Source organism: Drosophila virilis, chromosome 3 (assembly GCF_030788295.1).
Source record: "Drosophila virilis strain 15010-1051.87 chromosome 3, Dvir_AGI_RSII-ME, whole genome shotgun sequence".
Taxonomy (NCBI): domain Eukaryota; kingdom Metazoa; phylum Arthropoda; class Insecta; order Diptera; family Drosophilidae; genus Drosophila; species Drosophila virilis.
This window is the reverse complement of record NC_091545.1, coordinates 17461157-17481253: the sequence shown is the minus strand read 5'-3', so window position 1 is coordinate 17481253 and position 20097 is coordinate 17461157. Positions and strand designations below refer to the sequence as shown.

Genomic DNA, 20097 nt, shown 5'->3' with positions numbered 1-20097 from the left:
GCAGCAATTAACTTATAATTATATCAGTGAATGGAATCTATATTTTGAATAGAATCTATATAAATTATATTGAAAATAAATCCATTTGGCGCGTGACTGTTGCGGGTGGTCAGAATGCGTACCGAAACTGAAATCGGATTACGGTCTGAAAGTGTCCAAGAGTGCTCATAAAGTAGATTACTTCTAACAGCCATGACAACACACAGTTTTACAGCGTCATGCCCTAGACTCTCCTCCCCTTCCCTGTGCCACCACCAGTTAGCTGGGCGGCCCCAGTAGTCAGCCGCTACGCTTTGTGGCATTCGCCGGCGAGCCGATACGAACCGAACTGTGAAACGAAGTGCGCCGAAACGTTTGGCGTTTTGAATTTGAAGTTTTTTAAACCGTCAACTAAACGCGCTGCGATTTTAGTGGCAGTCGAGCCAGCTGAGTAAACGGACGTGCGAGACGCTGCAAGCGCCATTGAGAGATCGGGCCAACCAACCCATATATATATATATATATAAATATATATTATCGTTTGACGAGCATCGGAAGTGCAGGCGTCGGCGGAACCAATTAAATTCGAAAAGGCAGAAATTCGACTATTAACGGCGCATCTTTAGGCGCAATTTTTCGTTCGACTTCAACGCGCTCTGGCGTGATGTTGCTGGCAGTTGCAGCAGCACCAAGAGAAGCCTCTGCTAAAAATCGTGTATACGCACCGTTATCTTTTGTTTAAAACTAAACAAAAACAAATCGTTTGGTGCAGCAACCGTGTAAAATACAGCGACAAATTAATATTTATTTGTGTAAACTAAGTGTATTTTTAATTGTTGTGCGTCGGTCGTAAGCTGTAACAAGGAACATCGAATAAATCATGTGGCTGCAGAGCATACATTTGGTGAGTGTTAACGTTGTTGTTGGGTTGTTTTGTTTGTTAGACAAGTGGGCAGACAGCTCTAAAATGTGTACGTTGAAATCGGTCCAATCAAAACCAGCGAATATCAGCGTTTGTCAGTAAACAAAACTTAAAATACATTGTGTGTGCGTGTGTAAAAGTAAGCAACAAAACGAGTTACATTGCATCGGCATTGATCTCTTCGCATCGATTTTTGTTCTTTAACAAATATGTTGCCAAATAGCTAACGGGATCTGTGGGCCTCTCACGTGCCAGCGCCTGTAGGCCGTGCAGCAAAATGGGCGCAACCGTCTGATCCAGATACTGGCGCACTGTCAGCGAATTGAGATCCGGACGTGGTTTCCTGCAAATGGGCAGCGTAGTTGGCATCTCGAGAGGCAAGACAGAAGGATCCTTCAATGAGGACTTTATGGGAGCAAAGTCGTCCGACATTATTTCTCTACTTTCTGTTTTTTTATTTAACTATTTGTATACTTGTTAAATATGTAAAACGAGAGACGTAAAATTATGCTTGCTCTTACCTAAAATATATGTATGTAATTTTTATATCTGATCAATTTTGGTGTATTTTTTTTTCTGTATAAATTCCCGCTGCAGATGTATCTGCTTTAAATATTTTAACACGAATGCCTATTGTTTCAGAATGGGTACAAAAAATAAGCTGCAAGGCCTACTTTTCTGATAAAACTCTATAAAATTTCGTTGCCTGCTTTGATTCCCGAAACACTGGCCAAGAAGCAAAAAAAATTGTTGCAAATTTAAGCATGTAGCTTTAGTTTTAGGCACTTAAAATGCTAATTTTATGACACACTTAAATGGTTCCCACAATTTAATTTTCTATTTAAGCAACAGCACTAAATCTATCAAAGCCTTTTGTTTCAAACAGCAATCGGTTGCAAGATTTAAGAGCAATGTTGCACTTACGTTGATTTATTGTTAGCTAGGAAATTGCGACTAGCAACAACTTGAGACTTTTTTTCAATTGGCTAAACTTTGACGACTATGCATATTCCTGTTATTATTTCTCACTAATTGTGCATTTAACAAAATTGAGGCCAAATTTTATTTGCCAATTGGGAATTAAACAAATTTTCGTAAGCTGTCAAACGAAAGACTTAAGCAACAAACTTGTTGCAAAGCAATTCTAAGCTGCCTTAACGTGGAAACAAGTGTTAAATCTTGTTAATTTAATGACAACTCAACATTGTAAAATACGTTTTAGAGCCGTGCTTAGCATAGAATATGTGCCAATATATTTTCTCACTTGATGCGAAAATGCCACCTGTTTTTGTTGTGCTTAACGCTAATACAAAACTTTTGAATAATTTATGGACATACGTACTACTCATACAACAAATATGCAAAAGTTTAGGAAAAAAAAAACCAAACAAACGATAAACACAATTTTTTTTTCGCTATAGACAAACCTGTAGCTTTTGACCCATATTAGAGTTGGCTAGTTAAATTTGAATATGAAAAGAATTCAGTGAATAGGCCAAACGTTATTTCTTAACAGTTAGCGGGCAAATAGGCGTGTGTAGGCAGGGGCAACAATCAATCTGAAAAACATGAAAATTTCAACAAAAATCGTGCATTAGATTTTTCGGTTGTTCGCTTTTTGTTTTTGTGTTTTTTTTTTTTTCGTTTTATGTTTCGTTTATGATGAGGCAGCAGCGGCTTCGGGCATCCCCCGATATTGATCTCGAAACTGTGTAAACGTGTTAGATGCACAGCACAGAAAGAAAGATTGAGTGAGGAAAAATGAAATAACAATATGAAAAACAAGGCAGAGGTCACTGGCATCGTCTTCAAATAAAAAAAAAAGGAAAAAAACGCCAAGACAACGAAGATTCAATGTTGATAATGATGATGATGATGATGAGTACGCGATGTTGATTTTGTAGCTTTTAGATGGATGTATTGTATATATTTAAAGATATTTTATAGCGTGCGAAGTCTTAGCTGTGGTGGGCAGGCAGCACGTGGGCAGGGCAGACCTTTCCCTTGAAAGGCAACAAATCAAATAAATTGCAGCAGCAATTGCGTAAATTGGTAACGCGTTCAAGACAAGTCCGAGACAAGTCCAAGACAGGTCCAAGACAAGCACTAAAAATGCAAATGAGCAGCTGTAAAAGCCAAAGCAAAGCAAAAAAAAATACATATTTATATGTGTGCGTATGTATATATGAAATAGGGCAGCAAAATTAGCGCAACTGAATTAATTAACAACTGTAGCATTTGTTTTTACTGTGGATTACTTACCTGACCTTGAGAGAGATAGCAGCCGGCACAAGCAGACAAGCAATCAGCTTGAGTGACAGCCATAAATTGAAAAAAAAAAAAAAACGTTTGCTGTTTCGGTCTAGCAATTATGTAAGCTCTCCCAAAACTGGACTTGTAGATGCCCAGACCAGATTGAATTTGCTCATTTCTCATTTCTGCATTTCACAATTACATATTATTAAATATCATTTCAAATGTAACATGCCGCCAAAGCAGCTCGCGGGCAAATCAATGAACATGTTTTTTTTTTGCCATTTTGTTTTGCATTTTACGCATAAATTATTTGCCCATACATTTTGTGCACGCCCCTAATGAACTTTGATTAAATCGCATTTCATGAATAGCCAAAAAGCCCACGAGAAATAACAGCAACATTTTTAATTTTTTTTTTTTTTTTTTTGTAACAATGATGCTGCAATTTCATTTTATTAACTGACCTAAATGCCCAAAGTGCGTTTATTGTGAACTGGCTAAAAGAAATACCGAGGAATGCCGCCCAAAATTTGAATTCTAATTAGTTGGTTCACACGCCTGAGCTATAAATGGAATTTCTCACTTAACTCAATTAGCTGCACAATATTTGTGGCCAATTTGCAAAATTTTAATGGTGCTTCGAAACAAATTAGCCACAGCTGCTGTTTAAATGTTTATGGCCACGTTCGAATGCATGAACTGCGGGCCTTCTGAGTAATGTGGGAAGATGACGCGCATGGAGTCGACATTTTTAGGTGATTTGTGGCGCACTTTAATGATGTTTATTTATTTTTTTGCTACCTAATATGGCTGAGATCGTCAAAAGTGTGAAGAAAATGCTACCGATTTCAAAGGACAACTTGAATAATTAAAAGGTGTTTGTTACGATGCAGCGCGCTGTCAAATATTCATAATTTATGCTAAAAATATAAGGTATATATAAGCAAGCATCTATTTTCGACGGGGTATTTTTCCCAGCTTAAGTGAACACAATTCTCTGCTCTTATTTAGCACCTAAGTAGGTGTTACATGCTTTAAGTAAATGTCAGCTTTACAATCGGGCTAGACAATGTAATGCTCTATTTATAGTGTTGGGAGCCTTCCTTGATTATGACTTAATGATTATGACTGTAACTTAAAAGCAGCGACTGTCAAACGACGACCTTAGGAAATGTGATTTGTTCATGCCTCAGACAGTTTCCTCCGCTAAAGTTAATAGCAATAGGTCTGTTTGAGGCACTTATAAACTAAAGTACTTAATTTATACAGCTTCAAATCTTAAAAAAATAAAATGCATTCATACTGTCAGAGGGTCGCATAGTGGAGGTGGCAATACATCAGTAAAATATTTTTCACTTTGTAAACAAAGCACAACAGCTGTGGATGTACTTTGTACCTTGTTTCATATTTTCATATTTTCTTTGGGCATAATTTTTCATTACTATGCTGTCTGCGACACACGCCTTGTCACACTTCTGTCTCAAATATTTCAGCTAGAACAACTGACAGCCCCAACTGGAAGTTGTTAGAGTGCAAACAAGACAACCACGCGCTATGATAATGTGGCACTATACCGATGCTGTGTCCCTGTGCCCACACAGTGCCACAGTGTCGCCAGTTTGCCGGGCTTTGTTGGGTTTGTTTATCAAGAAGTTATATCCAAGGTGCAGCCCACGCACTCACAAATGAGTCTCAAACACAATGGGAATGATCAAAGTGAGCAGCCATTAAAACTATGCCAAAGTCACGCTGTCGTTGGCCCTTTGGAAAGTAAAAAAAAGAAATAAAAAAAAAAATACCTCCATTATCACACATTGCATTTGGCTAGCAAATAGTTTGCCGTTTTAATCAAAGGCTTTGGAATTTGTCGCGGCAGCATTTTGCATAAAATGCAACATTGCTGACACAGTTCACGGCTCGGCGCCCAGCCCACAGCAACAGCAATAGCAATAGCAATAGCAAAAGCTGAGCGGAGCTTGTAAGCGCTGCCAAAATGCTTTTCCCACATCGCGTTATCTGTGAGATACTCATACGTGCATGCATATGAAGTTCATTTACACGCAGCTCATACACCAAGCGGCAAAGCGGCCCACGCCCACGCCCCCACCCCCGGCCGAGCTGGCCAATTACTTTGATTAATTTGGCTTTTGGTGGGCAAAAGCAAAAACCTAAATAGGTAAAACGAAAAAAAAAAATGAAACACCATTGCATAGCTTCAGATGTACATTGACGCCACTAAGTAACCCACAGCAATTATGAAATACGTTTTAGCATTTTAGCCAGGCACCGAAAGAAGAATCCAACTTGGCCAAACAATGCAAGTTGCATGCCCGCACGCTGCTGACAATGAAAAAAGCTTTATACAACACGAAATTAAAACACGATCGCACATTGAACATGGCCAAAAAACAACAAACACAAAAAGCAACAACAATTGTAGCTATGCCAAGTTGCATTGGGCCATGTCGAAGCTGAGCTGAATTTAATTCAATATTGTTGTTGTTGCTGTCGTTGTTGTTGTTGTTTCTCCTCGTGCAACTTTCACTCTCTTGTGGGGCCGAATGTCACGAGCGCGTTTGGGTTTCTTTGGCCACAAAATGCTGGACTTGGACTGTAACCCACTTGGAACTGTGACAAATTGGAGCAGCCAAGTGCAGCGCCAAAATGCGGAAACTTTGCAAAATTCAAATTTTCCAACTGGCAGCAAAGCGCCAAGGCGACAAAGCGTTGGTGCGTTGAAGCGTTGAAACGCTGAAGAATCGGCACACATAACAAAAGACTTAGGGCACGAACTTGGCAAGCCAATGCGGGCAACGCATTGGGGCGTGCAAGTGTCACTTTTGACAGCTTTTGCTACACATTTGACCGGTGCTGTTTGTGATTTATGGCAATTTATTGACTACTTGGCTTTCCATTGCTTATGATCCATCAGTCAAAGTCAAATTTTCCTGTCCTCCAAATTGTTTATGAGCATTTCTGATGAGTCAGCACTGAGCGCTGTGCAAATTTATATGCCTTTTGGGCATTAGTTAAGAGTTGACTTCATAGCTGGCTGCCTAATTACAAACGGCCTTCATGCAATTCGCAGTTTTAGCAGCAAACAACAGACTTCATGGTGGGCACCCAAAGATTACAAAACATTTCACGCCTCGACAAATTTTGGGCGCGCCACCTACAATTCTAGCTGCGTTATGCAATCTAATTTAATAACCCGCTACAGCTACACGACAATATTCATAATCATAAAGCCAATGTCATTAAAAAATTCAAAAAAAGTGAAATGTTTCGGAAGCGCGTGAAAAACTTAACAGCCTACGTGAGCTGCCCAATTGATTCTTGTGAGCGGCGTGGCTGACCTTGTCGCCGTGACGAAAACGCATTAAAGTCATAATAATGTTTATGGCTTATTATTTATGATGCATGTACAATTGTTTAACAGCCTGCCCGGGCATTTGCATGCCAATTGCATAATTACAAAGCTCTCGAATTCTATTCTATATATCTGCCAGATGTGTTTTTGTATGCATAACCGACACGCACGTCAAAGCTGCATTGTGGGAGGAAGCCTGCTCATTCGGAGTGGAACAATCACATTTCACTCATAATATTTACAGAGTAATACACGTAAGCGCCATTTCACACCTCATGCATGCCAAAAGTATTACGCATTTGGCATGTTTCACAAAAATGGCTAAAAGTGATGCAATGCCGCCAGCGACAGCGACAAATGCAAGTCAAACTGTCTGAATGCAGTTTTGTTCGCAATTTGTTAAATGATCTATGGCAGTCGCGCAGTATCAAACAAAAACAGCAAAAACTACTCTGTAAGAAAATAGTTACATTTGGCATGACGAAATTTGTTTGCCCTTACAAGAGAGAAAGAGAGTGATTGCTTATGTTGTTATACAAGATAAAATTTTATGTGATTCACTAAAAGAAATATTTTAACATTTTGTTCATTTCAAAATAAATCTCAAATTAATTCCTCCTGAAAAACTTTACTAGTTATTTCAAGCCAATGGGAAATTATAAAAAAACTGGCATATATATTATATGTTATTTAAATTCTATGTCAAGCTTTAAAAGAGTATTTGCATGTTTACTCCAGCATTCAAACAAGTTATTTGAATGCTGCAGTTGAGTGCGTCGGATGTGATTTTATTTATAGAAATTAGCAATTGTGTAGCCGAGTAGCAACAGCTGCCAAATGCAAATATCGTTAACTGGGTTACCCAAAAGGGGTTGTCCAATGCAGCGGCAACTGCGCTGCGGGCCACGTTTGAATTGAACTAACAAGCCAGGCGGACATTGGCTCAAACGCGCGTGGTTTGCGGTGCTAGTTTTCAAAACATGTTCCAACAGATCAAACACCAACACACATTGTGTATAGTTATTTTATTATTATTTAATTTGGCAAATCATATTTTCAATTGAAATTCTAGCAAATTGTATAGCTAAGCAGAGTTGTTTGTGCCTCAAGAAACAGGAAATGGCAGCACCAAAAACGTTGACCAAATAAGGCAATCAATTTTTTTTTTGCAGTTACGAAAAGTCAATCAACTAACGAAATTTAATACAATTTTATAGCAGCAACAGTGTTTTTTTTTGTATTTCGTTTCTGTTGCTGCTCCCACAGCAATTTGGGCTATGCTCGAAATTTGACGGCGGTCTGTCAGTAGTTCATAAGCTCACATAAGAGACCCTCTGCTGTGCCTGGTGTGGGTGTCTCTCACCGAAATGTGTAATTCAATAGGCAACCAGAGACACTCGATCAGTCGTTCAGTTATTGTTGGTTTGGCGCACATTCTCGGAATTGATTGTGTCTAATGAAATGTTTCTTTAATCGCCGCATATTAATATAGAATTTCATGTTCGTAATGCTGTTGGGGGGGACATTGTTTTTGTGGAATTTGAGCAATTAGAAATTATTATTTGCTTCATTGCCTTGCTCGAATGTCAGCGACATGTTGTTGTCAACATATAGTATAACATATATTTTGGATAAACATATGGTTAATCTAATCATTGTGGTCTATGACTAACAAACTAGTAACCAACTGATTCCCATACGCCTACAAACCCACAAAAACCACAAACAAAAAAAAAAAAAAACAATAGCAACAGCAACAGCTTTGCATGCCATGTAACAAGTTTGTGTCTTAAGTCTTTCGTTTTGCTTGCGCTACACTTACCCATTTGCTTAGCTTTGATTTCAATGTTTTGGCATATTTAAAGACGGAAGCAGCTAAAAATTGTAATTAACATGATTATACATATGTTTATCAGTCTATCCGAGTAGACCGCGTGGGTTTGTCGACACATGTATGTATTTTCTATGAACATACTTATATAGGAAAAGGCCAGCACGCAGCCTAACATAATGTGAAAGGCTCGTCGTCATCGCTATGGGTGTGCTTCATTAGCGCCTTGTTTTAATCAATTTGAAAAAGTTTGCTGGTAGAATGTCTGCTATTCACAAAATCGCAAGCTGCGCTACACATTCTCATAGATCATTTATCATAATTTTTACTGTATTTATTTTTTTTCTTTTTTGTTTTGCTTTAATTTAATAAATTTAGAGCGCTCGCATAAATATAATTGAAGTGATTTTTAATTAAAAACTCAAATAGTGAAGGTCAGCTTGGAGCAAGGCAAGGTGCCCTCGAGGGCACCCACAGACAAAGAGATAGTTGCTCAGGTATTTGGTTGCTTAGGCTCTCACAAGCTGCAGCTTGAACATTTGTAGAATTTTTGGGGTCAGGCAGCCAATTGGGCGAATATCTTTTGTTGGTTAAAGTTGATGCTTGCGCTGCGTAAATTACGCCAAAAATGTTGCGCAACAGTTGACGGGCTTTGTTACCATTTCGTCCAGCAGCAATAACAATAACGTAAACAAAAAGCACCGCTTAAATTGCGCGCCAAGAAAAACGTGATTTTCCACTTTTGATTTTTTTTTTTTGTTTTGGTTTTGGTTTTAAAGGCGCGCTCGCACCCAAAAGGAGTCGCTTGACTCTTGTGATTCTCACGTAACCGACGCCAGCAACATGCGGCAAACAGCCGGCAACATCAGCATCAACAACAACAGTCGCAACATAAACACATGCTGCCAGGCTGCGGCTAGAGCCAACACCAACGCCAACCGGTTGAGTAACTGCGACGCCAATTTGGAGTAAAATTTCTTCCAGATCTTTGCTCTCAAAGCTGAAGTGATCGTTGTTGTTAGCGTTGTTGTTGTTGTTGTTGTTGCTGCTGGCACTTTTACTCTCGTTGCTGCCACTGCCACTGCTGTCCGTCTGCAGTTGTTTGCCCCATAACGGAAATGGCCATAATAATTTTTGCACAATTTATTACATTGCGTTAGCAAATGAAATAAATTTTCTGCCTGTGCAATTTGCTGTTGATTGTCTGTGACGTTTATGCCCAAATATTTAAATTGATTGTAATTGAATGGGAAGGTGACTTACTGTTCCCCTCTAGAAAGTGGCAAAGTATTTTGGGCATGTGTGTATTTATTTTATATGTATACCTTTTTTGAGTGGAACATGCATGATGTAATCCATTTCTGGCTGATTTGCATGATTGATGGTTGCATATGTATTTTTAAGGCTTGAGATGACTTTGTTAGCAGTCAGTCAGAAATTTAATTTATCAAAATGCTAAGTTAAAGTTAGGTAAATAATGCTATAGAATAAGCTTAATAATGTGAGCACTTTGCAGAGCTGAAGAGCTGAACGTCGTGTTCAGTAAATTAAAAAATGAACACCACAAATAATTTGAACTCAATTTATTTTAAGACTTATTATTTATATTTACAACCCACAAGCAGAAAAGCGAAGTCTGTCATAAGGTGACACCTTAAAATATACATACAATAATTAATTAAAGCACAATAAATAAAACGACAGGCGAATGCGAATACCCGATTTGTAAACACAAAATTATAATAAAAATGTCAGCTACAGCAACATTAGCTTAATTGAAGCGCACAAACCACAATTCGCAGTACTCGACGCCTACAGAGCTGACGAGGCGACGCGCCCGGTCGCTGCCCCCTCACCAAGTGGCGGTTGCGAGTAGTTTATGACTGCACAGTAAAATAATTGAAGCGGTAATGTGATTACGTGCGGGTGGCGGCATTAGAATAATTGGCAAAAGAATCTTAATGCGGCAATCGAGCCAAATGGCAAGAGAATGACAACCTTGTCCCTGAATTGGCATTAACACCTATGCGCCACGTAGTGTATACGCAACGTGCGCTCTAACCGGTTCTGCAAATACACTTTCACATACCACATTTCCGTTCCCAACGTGTTGTGCGTTGTGCAACAGTTGCGGTTGCATCTCTTCATGTCACCTTGACTCTGAAACTGAAGTGCAACGATGACTACTCGTTTTGGCCAAATTGCTACCTCTTGGCATTTCGTCTAATAGTTGTTGTGGCCGGCCCCCAAATAGACACGTTTGGCCAAATCCAGATGCATTTCTAGCTGCCGCTATCAGCGGATATGCGGCTATTGCCATATGCCATTAGTCAAAATACAAGTGGCAAGTGGCAAGTAGCAAGTAGCAAGTAGCAAGTAGCAAGTAGCAAGTGGCAAGTTACTGACCTCTTGTCGACAATTTTCTTTGCAGCTGGCATTGGTAGCGTTGGCAGCCGCCTCGTGGGGTGATGCGAGTCAAAGTCAGTACCATATTCAAACGGATGAGGGACCCGAGAGGTACTTCCGCTTTCAGACCGACAATGGACAATTCCGCAAGGAGAAACGTCTGCAGGACGGCACAGTCATTGGTAAGTCCATAATAAGGCAAAATTATTATAGACTAGTTGTTGGTTAGTTAAATGAATATTTTCACAATTGATGCAAGGGAAACTCCAACTCATTTGTCTGGACTTCCGCCATAATTCATTATATTTATTTTGGGTCCATCTGGTTTTAACAAATATTCACATTCTGTATTGTTCTTTTACTTAGGCACAGAGGCCTGGATCGACGCTGCTGGCTTTTTGCGACAGAAGGATTACATAGCCGATAAGGAGGGATATCGTATTCTCAAATCAAAGACTATATTTGTGGGCCAAGGCAGGGGCATTGAGGTAACTATAAAATGCCTTACAATTTCCGAACCCCTACAGCTCTTAGTCCCCGTCCGTTTACAGGAGGCCATAAAATCCACGAAATCGGCGCCGGCTCAGTCTGGCATTCTGGTTGACGGTAATGTGGGTGGCAATAGTGTAGCCGGTGGCTATAGAAAACATGGATATGGCTATAGCAGCACTACTTCAACGACCACGCCCCCGCCGCCACTTTATGAGCCACCAAATTTGGCCACTGCAAATCTGGGCTCAGGCGTAGGTAAGCTCAACTATTTGCCACCCGAACAGGCCGCCAAGATACAGCCACAAACGCAACTGGGATTTGATCACTATCCGGACGAGTTGCCCCGAGCACGTGACCAGCTGCTAAGCGGCAAGGTGCACATTCAGCCGAATGCGGAGGCCATTGATGACATCAATGCAATTAATGTATACGATGAGGAAGCAGATCATGGTTTTGCGCCGGGTCGTTTCGCCTCTGTGATTGGCTCAACGACGCCTCGTCCGCCCGTGCTGATGTCTGCGCCCGCCTTATCCATGCTGCCGCCTTTGAGCACCCAGCGCAGACGTCTACGACCGCGCCCAACGGCCATCGGCATAGTACCCACGACACCTGCGCCCATTGCAGCTCAGGCTCCCTTTGGTTACTCCACGCCCGCTCCATTCGCTGCGCCGCCCTCCGTTTCCGATACCAGCTATCACTATGCGCCCACAGCCACGCCCGCCAGCAATGGATATGGTTACTATGCGCCCAACTTACCGCTGGATGTGAATGCTTTGGATGCTTCTTTGCTGCCACCATTGCCAGATCGGGCGTACCGCCGGCGTCTGCGTCCGCTGCATAACAACAATCTGGATGCCTCAGACTATGATGGTGTAAGCGTGACGCGCAACGGTTTTCGCTATGTGTTACCCAAGCAGTATCATGAGGAAGCCCAGGTGGATGACAAACGAGCGGGTAGCTTTGGCTACGTAGATCCCTTCCGCATACGCCGCGTCGTCTACTACAATGCATCGCCAGGACGTGGCTTTGTGCATCGCAATAACAATCAGTATGTAGGTGCGAATGGAGCGCCCTACGATGATCCCGGTCCAGCGCAGTTGGTGAACGAGTGAACGTGATAGGAACGATTAAACGATTGCAAAGTGTCCTTGTCGTAGCGCTAGCGGTGCTACAATTAATCAATACCAATACACAAACTGCCCCACTTCCTTCACAAAGCACCAAAACTAACCGAACAGCCTCAACTTTAGAAAGAAGTGACTAGCGCCATGTGAGGGGTGTTCACTCACTGAAAGTACTTTTTAAAATGGGAAATTTTCAAAAGCGTTAAGCAGTGAATACCCTTAATGGAAAGGCATCACTTATTAATCTGTACATAACCACGCTTTAAACATTTTCACAAACACACGACAAAACAAACAAAACGAATATCTGTGTTAATTAATTTAATACTTATATATATTTATAACTTAATTTATAAATAATCCATTGTGCAATTTGCGCCTAGAATTAGTTAGACTAAAGTTTCATTAGGGACTTTCACGGTTGTGCAGTGCCCGCAGCTGTTGCAAAGTGAAAATAGTTTCATTTATTAATCTTGCCATATTAACAACACGTAAATAAACACTTAACAAACACACACTAAAAGCCACCCACACACTCACATACATACACACACACACACACACACACACACACACACACACGAACAAGCACACCTAGAATTAAAATCAGTGAGTAATTTCTTTGCCAATAGTTGTTCATTATGCAAATCACAAAAGCAAAGTATATATATATATTTTATTTCGTGTTGCGATTCGATTTCTTATAAAAAAATGAGCACCCGTTGCCAAGAAGTTATAGCAATAACAATCTATTGTATAATATTTAGCTTTACAAAAGTAAATAAAATATTGTATTATGGTAATTTAAGTATATTCGCTCAATCGCGTTTTTGATGTTTCCTTCGCATCGATCTTCGCTTGCCAGTGCACATGCGCTGCAGGAAGTACAGAAGCAGCAAAGGAATCATAACTAGAACTGCGAGCACATCCAGGGAATGCGTTTGGAAATAATTCAATTCCCTAGCTGCCGAGTGCAAGTGAACGGGATCGGGCTGGCGTAGCAAATACTCCACCCACCACACGGCCAGCTCCAGAGGGGGCACCGGATTATCTCGCAGGCGTTGGGATCGCAATTTCATAGCCTGTGAGTAACGCTTGTTCTCGGCGACCTCTCGTACGGCGGACACCAACTGTTCCGTAGTCATATTCAAATAGTTAACCTGAACAGCAGCACCAGCATTAATGGTTTGAATGAGATTCTATAACGGAAGGCCATTGATTAAACGACTGAAAAAGCAAACAATTTGGGGCATACGCTTACGCGATATTGATCCAGGAATAAGGGAATTCCGACGATGGGTACACCATGCCATGTAGCCTCTTGTGTGCTCAATCCACCGCAGTGTGAGATAAACAAAGTCAAAGATTTATGAGCTGGGAAAGGACAAGAAACATTAATAATTACATTGATCACATTAATCACATTATATCATAATTAAGACTTACACAAAATATCCCGTTGTGGTAGAAAATCCTTAACCAAAACGTTGTCCGGCATTTGAACATCCTTCAAGTACTGCTCGTCGAATTTCCAAATGAAATGATAGTCAGGCAGCTGTCTAAAAGCCTCCACAATTTCCAGCTTAAGCGTCCTATCCACGTTTTCTGGATGCATATTGGTGCCCAGCGAAAAGAATATGGCCCCACGTTTTCCACGTCTCATAAATTGATCCAACTCGGCGGGCAAGGGCTTGCCCTGTCTGCCTTGCAGACCACCTACCTCTACAACATTCGGCGGTAAAGCTTCCACATAATCCGTGGCTGGATGTGAGTTGACCAGTGAAATCTTCGTCAGCTTCGCCAGCTTCGACAAGGACGGCATTTCTGGTCCAAAAAAGGGTCGCATTATCTCATCCAGCTGGGGATAGTAATACAGTCGGCGATAGCTAATCATGGAAGCTAAATTCAATAAATAATTTATATCAGAAATGCATTTAATACCCACATTGTATCGGCGGCAAATATGAGCGTGTTATCCAAACGCTCCAAAAAGCTCATTTTCTGACTATACAGAGTCGAGAAATAGGGTGTCAGTGCGGGAAAATAGTGATTGGACATGAAATCGAGTGTTATGGGCGCATTGTGAAAGGCCGTAATGCCAATTATAGGAGGATAGCGAAACTTGTGTGCAAACCCAAGCAAATATGGACCCAGCGTGTAGTCATTGATAATCAGATCAAACTGAAATTCATCCGGATAGTCCAGCAGTTGCAGCAGCCCCTGAGAGGCGGCTATATATTTCGCCGTTTTCACACCAAAATCGTAAGTTTGCGTTATGGTCTCATAGTCGCCAATACCAATAAACGAGTTTATATCAACTTTATCGCCACTCTCTTTATAGAAATCATAGGCGCGTTCCAGATAGATATAGCTTACGTTGGCTGGCACCTTATCCTCGGGCCGTGGCAAGTTCACGGATAGTATGGTCATATTATGACCCCGTTCTGCCAGTTCATATAGCAGCACACTATTCCTATAAACATACGAGGGAGATGCCACTTGTTAGCTTGCTGCAATGAGGATTATATGCCAATTTCATGTTCTCACCAAATATGATGACTGTGCGAGGTCATGCCCATCAGTGCTAATATATTCGCACTCATTGCCCAGCCGAGCAGCTGCGTCGCAATTAAAATACTAATGCCAAGATACTGCACGTTGCACATCACGTCGACTACTGACTGGTTGCCAGGTATGTTTCCATGTTTTTATAGCATTTTTAATTGTCTGTCCGACGAGTAGATTCCCTGGGCTCAAGAATAATCATACGTTCAATAATACACTCTGAGCCCGAATATCATATTAATTAAAGCACAAATGGTACGGTTTGACAATGGCCGTGTCTGGCACCTACCTATGTATATACATGATGCTATTATTATGCTCTGAAAGTTTTAGTAAGAACGGTCTTCAGAAGAAAAAGTGGCCAGTGGCTTGTGCTTGTGTCTGTGAGTGGGTTTAAGGGCGTTGGATTCAGGGTATTTTCTAGTCGCGCACTCCCAACTGGAGCGCTTTTGTTTTTATTATTGTTTATATTGGTTATCATAAAGTAACCTTATAATCACGTTCGAATTGATAGCTGTTATCAGCTTTGGCGCTTGCTGCTTCTAGTAGGTGGCTTTGCCAAACCCGTCATTCTCTCTATTTGAATACGTTGCCCATTACTTTTTGTTATTTATTTTGAGAGCACACAATTCTCTTCGGCACACAGCTCTTAAACAAAAATATAAGTGTATAGAATAGACTTTTTAACGGTTGGCTTACATTTACGTAGCGTCGATAGCCGCAATCTTATCACGGTCGGTGAAACCATCGGTAATTCAGTGACTTGTTTGAAGTGCAACGGTTTGGTAATATGAAGACTTTTGCGGCATTGTTGCTGCTGCTGCTGCTGTTTTGCCACAAGTGGCAGCAGTTAAATGCTGCCAGTATTTTGTGCCTTATTGGCACAGCGCAGCATTATAATCCTGGCTGGACAAAGCCATTCTTTGAGGCTCTCGCTGGCCGTGGCCATTCACTGACAGTTATAGGAACACAACCCGATCTAGGCCTTCCGCACATACGGCAAATTTTCTTGCCGAACGAACACGATGTGGTCAAGAAGCATTATACAAACGATATGGGTCACTATCGACATCACTGGGACATAAAGCAGCTGTTGATCTGGTATGAGGCGCTGCTGGGCGGCTGCCGCTCCATAACTGAGGCGAATTTTTACAAAACATTTGACATGACGGCTTTGAAATATGATTTGATTATCTATGATGCCACCTTCTCAATGGATTGCCTGCTCACCACGCTGCCACGGTATCGATCGGTGCCCGTGCTGGGCCTGAGTGGAGGCAAATTCACAACGGATCTCATTGATCTTGTTCAGGGCGAGGATACGATCAGTGCGGCAACCATACCTCATTTCATCGGCCGGCTGCCTATAACAATGAACTACTGGCAGCGCATACAGAACCATGTCATGTACCTGGCCGAATCATTGTAAGTGGAATATTTAAGTGTTACAGCTGCAGACGTTCATCATTGCAACCCCTTTTTACTGGTTGCAGCATTCATTGGGCCGTGGTTCAGCCCGTTCTAAATGGTATGCTGGAAAGCGGGGTTTCCTCAATTAAAGCGCAGGTCGTGTTACTTAATACCCATCCCGTTCTGGATTATGTGCAAAATATGCCACCAAACGTTATAGAGGTGGGTGGCCTGCATATTCGAGCCGAGTCGGAACCATTGCCCTTCAGTTTGCAGGAATTTATTGAGCGCTTCTCCGAGGGGATTGTCTATATAAATCTGCCGCATATTGAGCTCATGTACGGATTGGGCCTAAAGGCCGTTGAATCAATGATCAAGGAGTTCAGTCAGCTTGGTTTTCTCTGGAATGTGAACAATCTTAAAGACCTCCAGCTCTCGGAGAGTTTGTACAATTTAAGAGCCATCAGTGTGTTTGACAATATGCAGCAGAACATATTGGGTTAGTACCTAACCCAATTCAGCTTGGATCGCGTCTCAATTTCCGTACTCGCTTACAGCTCAATCTAATGTAAAGGCATTTCTGACCCATGGTGATAGCTTTGGTATCCAGGAAGCTATCTACAATGCAGTGCCGATCATTGTGCTGCCCTTGCTCATGGATCAAATGAATGTATGTGGGGGATAATCGAAATAAGATTAGTGTATTTAAAAATTCCTAATTCCATCATAGAACGGCGAACGTGTGCAGGAACGTTATTTGGGAGTTTGCATTTCAGCTAAGAACTTCAGCGTGGACAGTTTCTCCGCAGCTCTTAAGCAAATAATTCGTGATGAAATCTATTTGGAAGAACTGCGGCAGGCACAGCTCAATTTCCGTACGCGCCCAGCGAAACCCGTGGACTTGGCTATTTGGTATGCCGAACAATTGGTTAGCCAGCCGGATATCTTTAAACAGTCATCGGTTCCGGAATCTTCTCAACGTTCCTATTTTGTTAGGAAATCCTTGGATGTTTTGTCTCTACCCTTACTCTTTTTCCTCTTCTTTTTTGCCAATGTTGTGCTCGCGATTATGCAAAGCATTGTGACTGACAATCAAAAGAAAACGGCAAAGCAAGTTAAGAAGTTAAATGGAATAGGGAAAGAGCAGAGTTCCGACAAAGAACAGAAAGAAGATTAACTTCGCTTTTAATATTAAGTGTATGGGTGCTATAACGTAAAAATAAGTAAAGTAAAATAACAAGAAATTTTAAAAACAAAGTGCTAACAAATAAATCAACCTTGGCAAGGCATAAAACGTTGTACGAAAGAGAACTCTTATTTCGATGCAAAGCTTTTTCTTCATAGAAAAGTGAATCTTTTGACTCGAACATCCGTATATAGAGATAGAAATAGGCGTACAAAATGCTAAACAAATATAAAATAGTTTTGCTCAGTTCCTAAAAGTATGCAGAAATTCTTTAAGATATCTGAGAAACTCTCTGATATAAATTTAAGAGCACGCTTGTGGCTCTCACCAGGTAGACGAATGGTTTTAAGTCGGCAGCTCAGGTAAACACGACTCGCACGAGAGCAGATTGTTGAATTTAGTTACCTTTCTGGCGGCAAGTGAAACAAAAGAAGGCGCAATAAATAGAAAACCCAAATGCCTGCCCATAATAAAAAAGTGCCTCTCAGTATCTTTCGAGAATTGGCAGCGAACGGAACGGAACGGATCGGCACAGAATGTTGTCGAAGCTATTGAAAATCTGCAACTCGAGGCAATGCACATTTGGCAAGCCATTTGAGGCAATACCAGGGCCACGAGGTCCGCTTGGATTAGGCAATCTGTATAACTATATGCCTGGCATAGGTAGCTACTCCTGGCTGCAGCTGCACAAGGCCGGCCAGGACAAGTACGAAAAGTACGGCTCTATTGTGAGAGAGACCATGGTGCCGGGGCAGGATATTGTCTGGCTGTACGATCCCAAGGACATAGCGACACTGCTCAACGAACGTGACTGTCCACAACGCCGCAGTCACCTGGCCTTGGCCCAGTATCGCAAACAGCGACCGCATCTTTACAAGACAACGGGATTGCTGCCCACAAATGGTCCAGACTGGTGGCGTCTGCGATCGCAGCTGCAAAAGGAGCTGAGCGCGCCGAAAAGTGTACGCAGCTTTGTGGGCGAGGTGGATGCGGTGACAAAAGAGTTTCTAACATTTCTGGAGTCAGCCGGAATTGGAAGTGTCATCGATATGCTGCCCAAGCTAACCAGACTCAATTTGGAACGTGAGAGAAGTTAACCCAATATCTGTTCCTTATTAAACCTTTTGATTCGTTAGTGACCTGCCTGTTAACCTTTGGAGCACGCATTCAATCCTTTTCACCGGAGGAGCAGCACGCCCACTCGCGTTCCACACGACTGATGCATGCCGCCGAAACCACAAACAGCTGCATATTGCCCACAGATCAGGGTCTGCAGCTGTGGCGCTTTATAGAGACTCCAAGCTATCGCAAGCTGCGTCACGCCCAATCCTACATGGAAAGCGTCGCCCTGCAGCTGCTCGAACAGAATGTGCAGGCAGGCACTGGCCGATCCTCGCTGATTACCAGCTATATTCAGAATCCTCAACTCGATCGCATGGATGTTGTGGGCACAGCTGCTGATTTGTTGTTGGCTGGCATTGATACCACGTCATATGCCTCCGCATTTCTGCTTTACCATGTCGCACGTCATCCTGATGTGCAACAGAAACTGCACCAAGAGGCGCTCAAGGTGCTGCCCAATGCCCAGCAGTCTCTCAGCGCCGGTGCGCTGCGCACGGACATTACTTACACGCGGGCAGTGCTAAAGGAGTCGCTGCGCCTGAATCCAATTTCCATTGGATTCGGCCGTGTGCTCAATCAGGATACCGTCCTGAGTGGCTATTTTGTGCCCAAAGGGGTAGGTGTTTGGCGACTTTCTTGACTCAAATGTTATATAAACACTTTTCGTTAGACCACCGTGGTTACACAGAATATGGTTGCCTGCCGTCAGCCTCAGCATTTTCCCAATCCGCTGTGTTTTCAGCCAGATCGTTGGCTGCAGCAACGCAATGCTGTGAATCCCTATCTGGTGCTGCCCTTTGGACACGGCATGCGCGCCTGTATAGCTCGTCGTCTGGCCGAACAGAATATGCACGTCTTGCTCTTAAGGGTGAGTATTTTCCTCAACTTGATCATCTCTGCGCTCCAGCGAGCAGTTCAAGCATTTGCAATTCAAAACGTTTCCCTTGGACACAGCTGCTGCGCAACTACGAGCTCATTTGGCGCGGCCGGACGGATGTTGACTTGGATATCGTCACTCTGCTGATCAATAAACCGAATGCGCCGGTGCTGATCGAGCTTAGATCGCGTTCCGCGTGATTAGCAATTCAAAGCCGAAGCACCGAGTGGCTATTCGTTTAGTACATTGCTTATTTACCTTAAAAAACGAAGTTTAAATAAACTTTTATTTAGGAAATATATAATTAGTGTAAATCATATGACTAGCGTTTTTTTTTTTTTTAATATATTTTATTAGTTATATTTGAAAGGCTGCGGGTGTTTTGGTCTACAAGTACTACAAAAAAGATCTCCATGTTTGATAAAATACAATAGAAAGGCAAACGCATGAAATTCTTTATATGGTGCCAAAATTGCTTTAGAATGGTTTCGCATAATACTCGAAAGTAGGTGTTTGTATGCATGTGTATGTGTGTGTGTGTGTGTGTGCGCTCTGGC

At 41.9% G+C, this 20097-nt stretch overlaps 5 protein-coding genes across 5 annotated transcripts; 3 read left to right on the top strand and 2 right to left on the bottom strand.

The window, feature by feature from the left end:
- Positions 1-426: 426 nt before the first annotated feature.
- Positions 427-13754, top strand: LOC6623427 (uncharacterized). Its single transcript, XM_002047734.4, has 4 exons — positions 427-883; positions 10790-10946; positions 11131-11252; positions 11316-13754. The coding sequence occupies exons 1-4, from the start codon at positions 860-862 to the stop codon at positions 12366-12368; spliced, it is 1356 nt and encodes a 451-aa protein (XP_002047770.2). The 5' UTR covers positions 427-859; the 3' UTR covers positions 12369-13754.
- Dpy-30L2 (Dpy-30-like 2) lies at positions 742-1333 on the bottom strand. Its single transcript, XM_002047735.4, has one exon. The coding sequence runs from the start codon at positions 1331-1333 to the stop codon at positions 1058-1060; it is 276 nt and encodes a 91-aa protein (XP_002047771.1). The 3' UTR covers positions 742-1057.
- LOC6623214 (UDP-glucosyltransferase 2) lies at positions 13038-15047 on the bottom strand. The gene is made up of 5 exons (XM_002047733.4): positions 14928-15047; positions 14326-14853; positions 13827-14266; positions 13642-13754; positions 13038-13579 (listed from the first exon to the last, which is right to left on the bottom strand). Exons 1-5 carry the CDS (start codon positions 15044-15046, stop codon positions 13199-13201), a joined length of 1581 nt encoding a protein of 526 aa, XP_002047769.1. The 5' UTR covers position 15047; the 3' UTR covers positions 13038-13198.
- A 498-nt stretch (positions 15048-15545) lies between these two features.
- Positions 15546-17653, top strand: Ugt305A1 (UDP-glycosyltransferase family 305 member A1). Its single transcript, XM_002047732.4, has 4 exons — positions 15546-16370; positions 16439-16854; positions 16913-17025; positions 17086-17653. The coding sequence occupies exons 1-4, from the start codon at positions 15736-15738 to the stop codon at positions 17530-17532; spliced, it is 1611 nt and encodes a 536-aa protein (XP_002047768.1). The 5' UTR covers positions 15546-15735; the 3' UTR covers positions 17533-17653.
- A 342-nt stretch (positions 17654-17995) lies between these two features.
- Positions 17996-19859, top strand: dib (Cytochrome P450 302a1, mitochondrial). The gene is made up of 4 exons (XM_002047731.4): positions 17996-18624; positions 18678-19279; positions 19334-19531; positions 19618-19859. Exons 1-4 carry the CDS (start codon positions 18078-18080, stop codon positions 19738-19740), a joined length of 1470 nt encoding a protein of 489 aa, XP_002047767.1. The 5' UTR covers positions 17996-18077; the 3' UTR covers positions 19741-19859.
- Positions 19860-20097: the final 238 nt, after the last annotated feature.

What these genes read in the sequence shown, in the direction of transcription:
- LOC6623427 (XM_002047734.4), top strand. Translation starts at nt 860, where the DNA reads ATGTGGCTGCAGAGCATACATTTG. An exon ending in GCAGGACGGCACAGTCATTG is followed by an intron (nt 10,947 to 11,130) that starts GTAAGTCCATAA and finishes TCTTTTACTTAG; the next exon opens with GCACAGAGGCCTGGATCGAC. An exon ending in GCCAAGGCAGGGGCATTGAG is followed by an intron (nt 11,253 to 11,315) that starts GTAACTATAAAA and finishes GTCCGTTTACAG; the next exon opens with GAGGCCATAAAATCCACGAA.
- Dpy-30L2 (XM_002047735.4), bottom strand. Translation starts at nt 1,333, where the DNA reads ATGTCGGACGACTTTGCTCCCATAAAGTCCTCATTGAAGGATCCTTCT.
- LOC6623214 (XM_002047733.4), bottom strand. Translation starts at nt 15,046, where the DNA reads ATGTGCAACGTGCAGTATCTTGGCATTAGTATTTTAATTGCGACGCAG. An exon ending in ACCACAACGGGATATTTTGT is followed by an intron (nt 13,755 to 13,826) that starts GTAAGTCTTAAT and finishes GTCCTTTCCCAG; the next exon opens with CTCATAAATCTTTGACTTTG. An exon ending in TATTCCTGGATCAATATCGC is followed by an intron (nt 13,580 to 13,641) that starts GTAAGCGTATGC and finishes CTTCCGTTATAG; the next exon opens with AATCTCATTCAAACCATTAA.
- Ugt305A1 (XM_002047732.4), top strand. Translation starts at nt 15,736, where the DNA reads ATGAAGACTTTTGCGGCATTGTTGCTGCTGCTGCTGCTGTTTTGCCAC. An exon ending in ATGTACCTGGCCGAATCATT is followed by an intron (nt 16,371 to 16,438) that starts GTAAGTGGAATA and finishes TACTGGTTGCAG; the next exon opens with CATTCATTGGGCCGTGGTTC. An exon ending in TATGCAGCAGAACATATTGG is followed by an intron (nt 16,855 to 16,912) that starts GTTAGTACCTAA and finishes ACTCGCTTACAG; the next exon opens with CTCAATCTAATGTAAAGGCA.
- dib (XM_002047731.4), top strand. Translation starts at nt 18,078, where the DNA reads ATGTTGTCGAAGCTATTGAAAATCTGCAACTCGAGGCAATGCACATTT. An exon ending in AACCAGACTCAATTTGGAAC is followed by an intron (nt 18,625 to 18,677) that starts GTGAGAGAAGTT and finishes TTGATTCGTTAG; the next exon opens with TGACCTGCCTGTTAACCTTT. An exon ending in TGCACGTCTTGCTCTTAAGG is followed by an intron (nt 19,532 to 19,617) that starts GTGAGTATTTTC and finishes CCTTGGACACAG; the next exon opens with CTGCTGCGCAACTACGAGCT.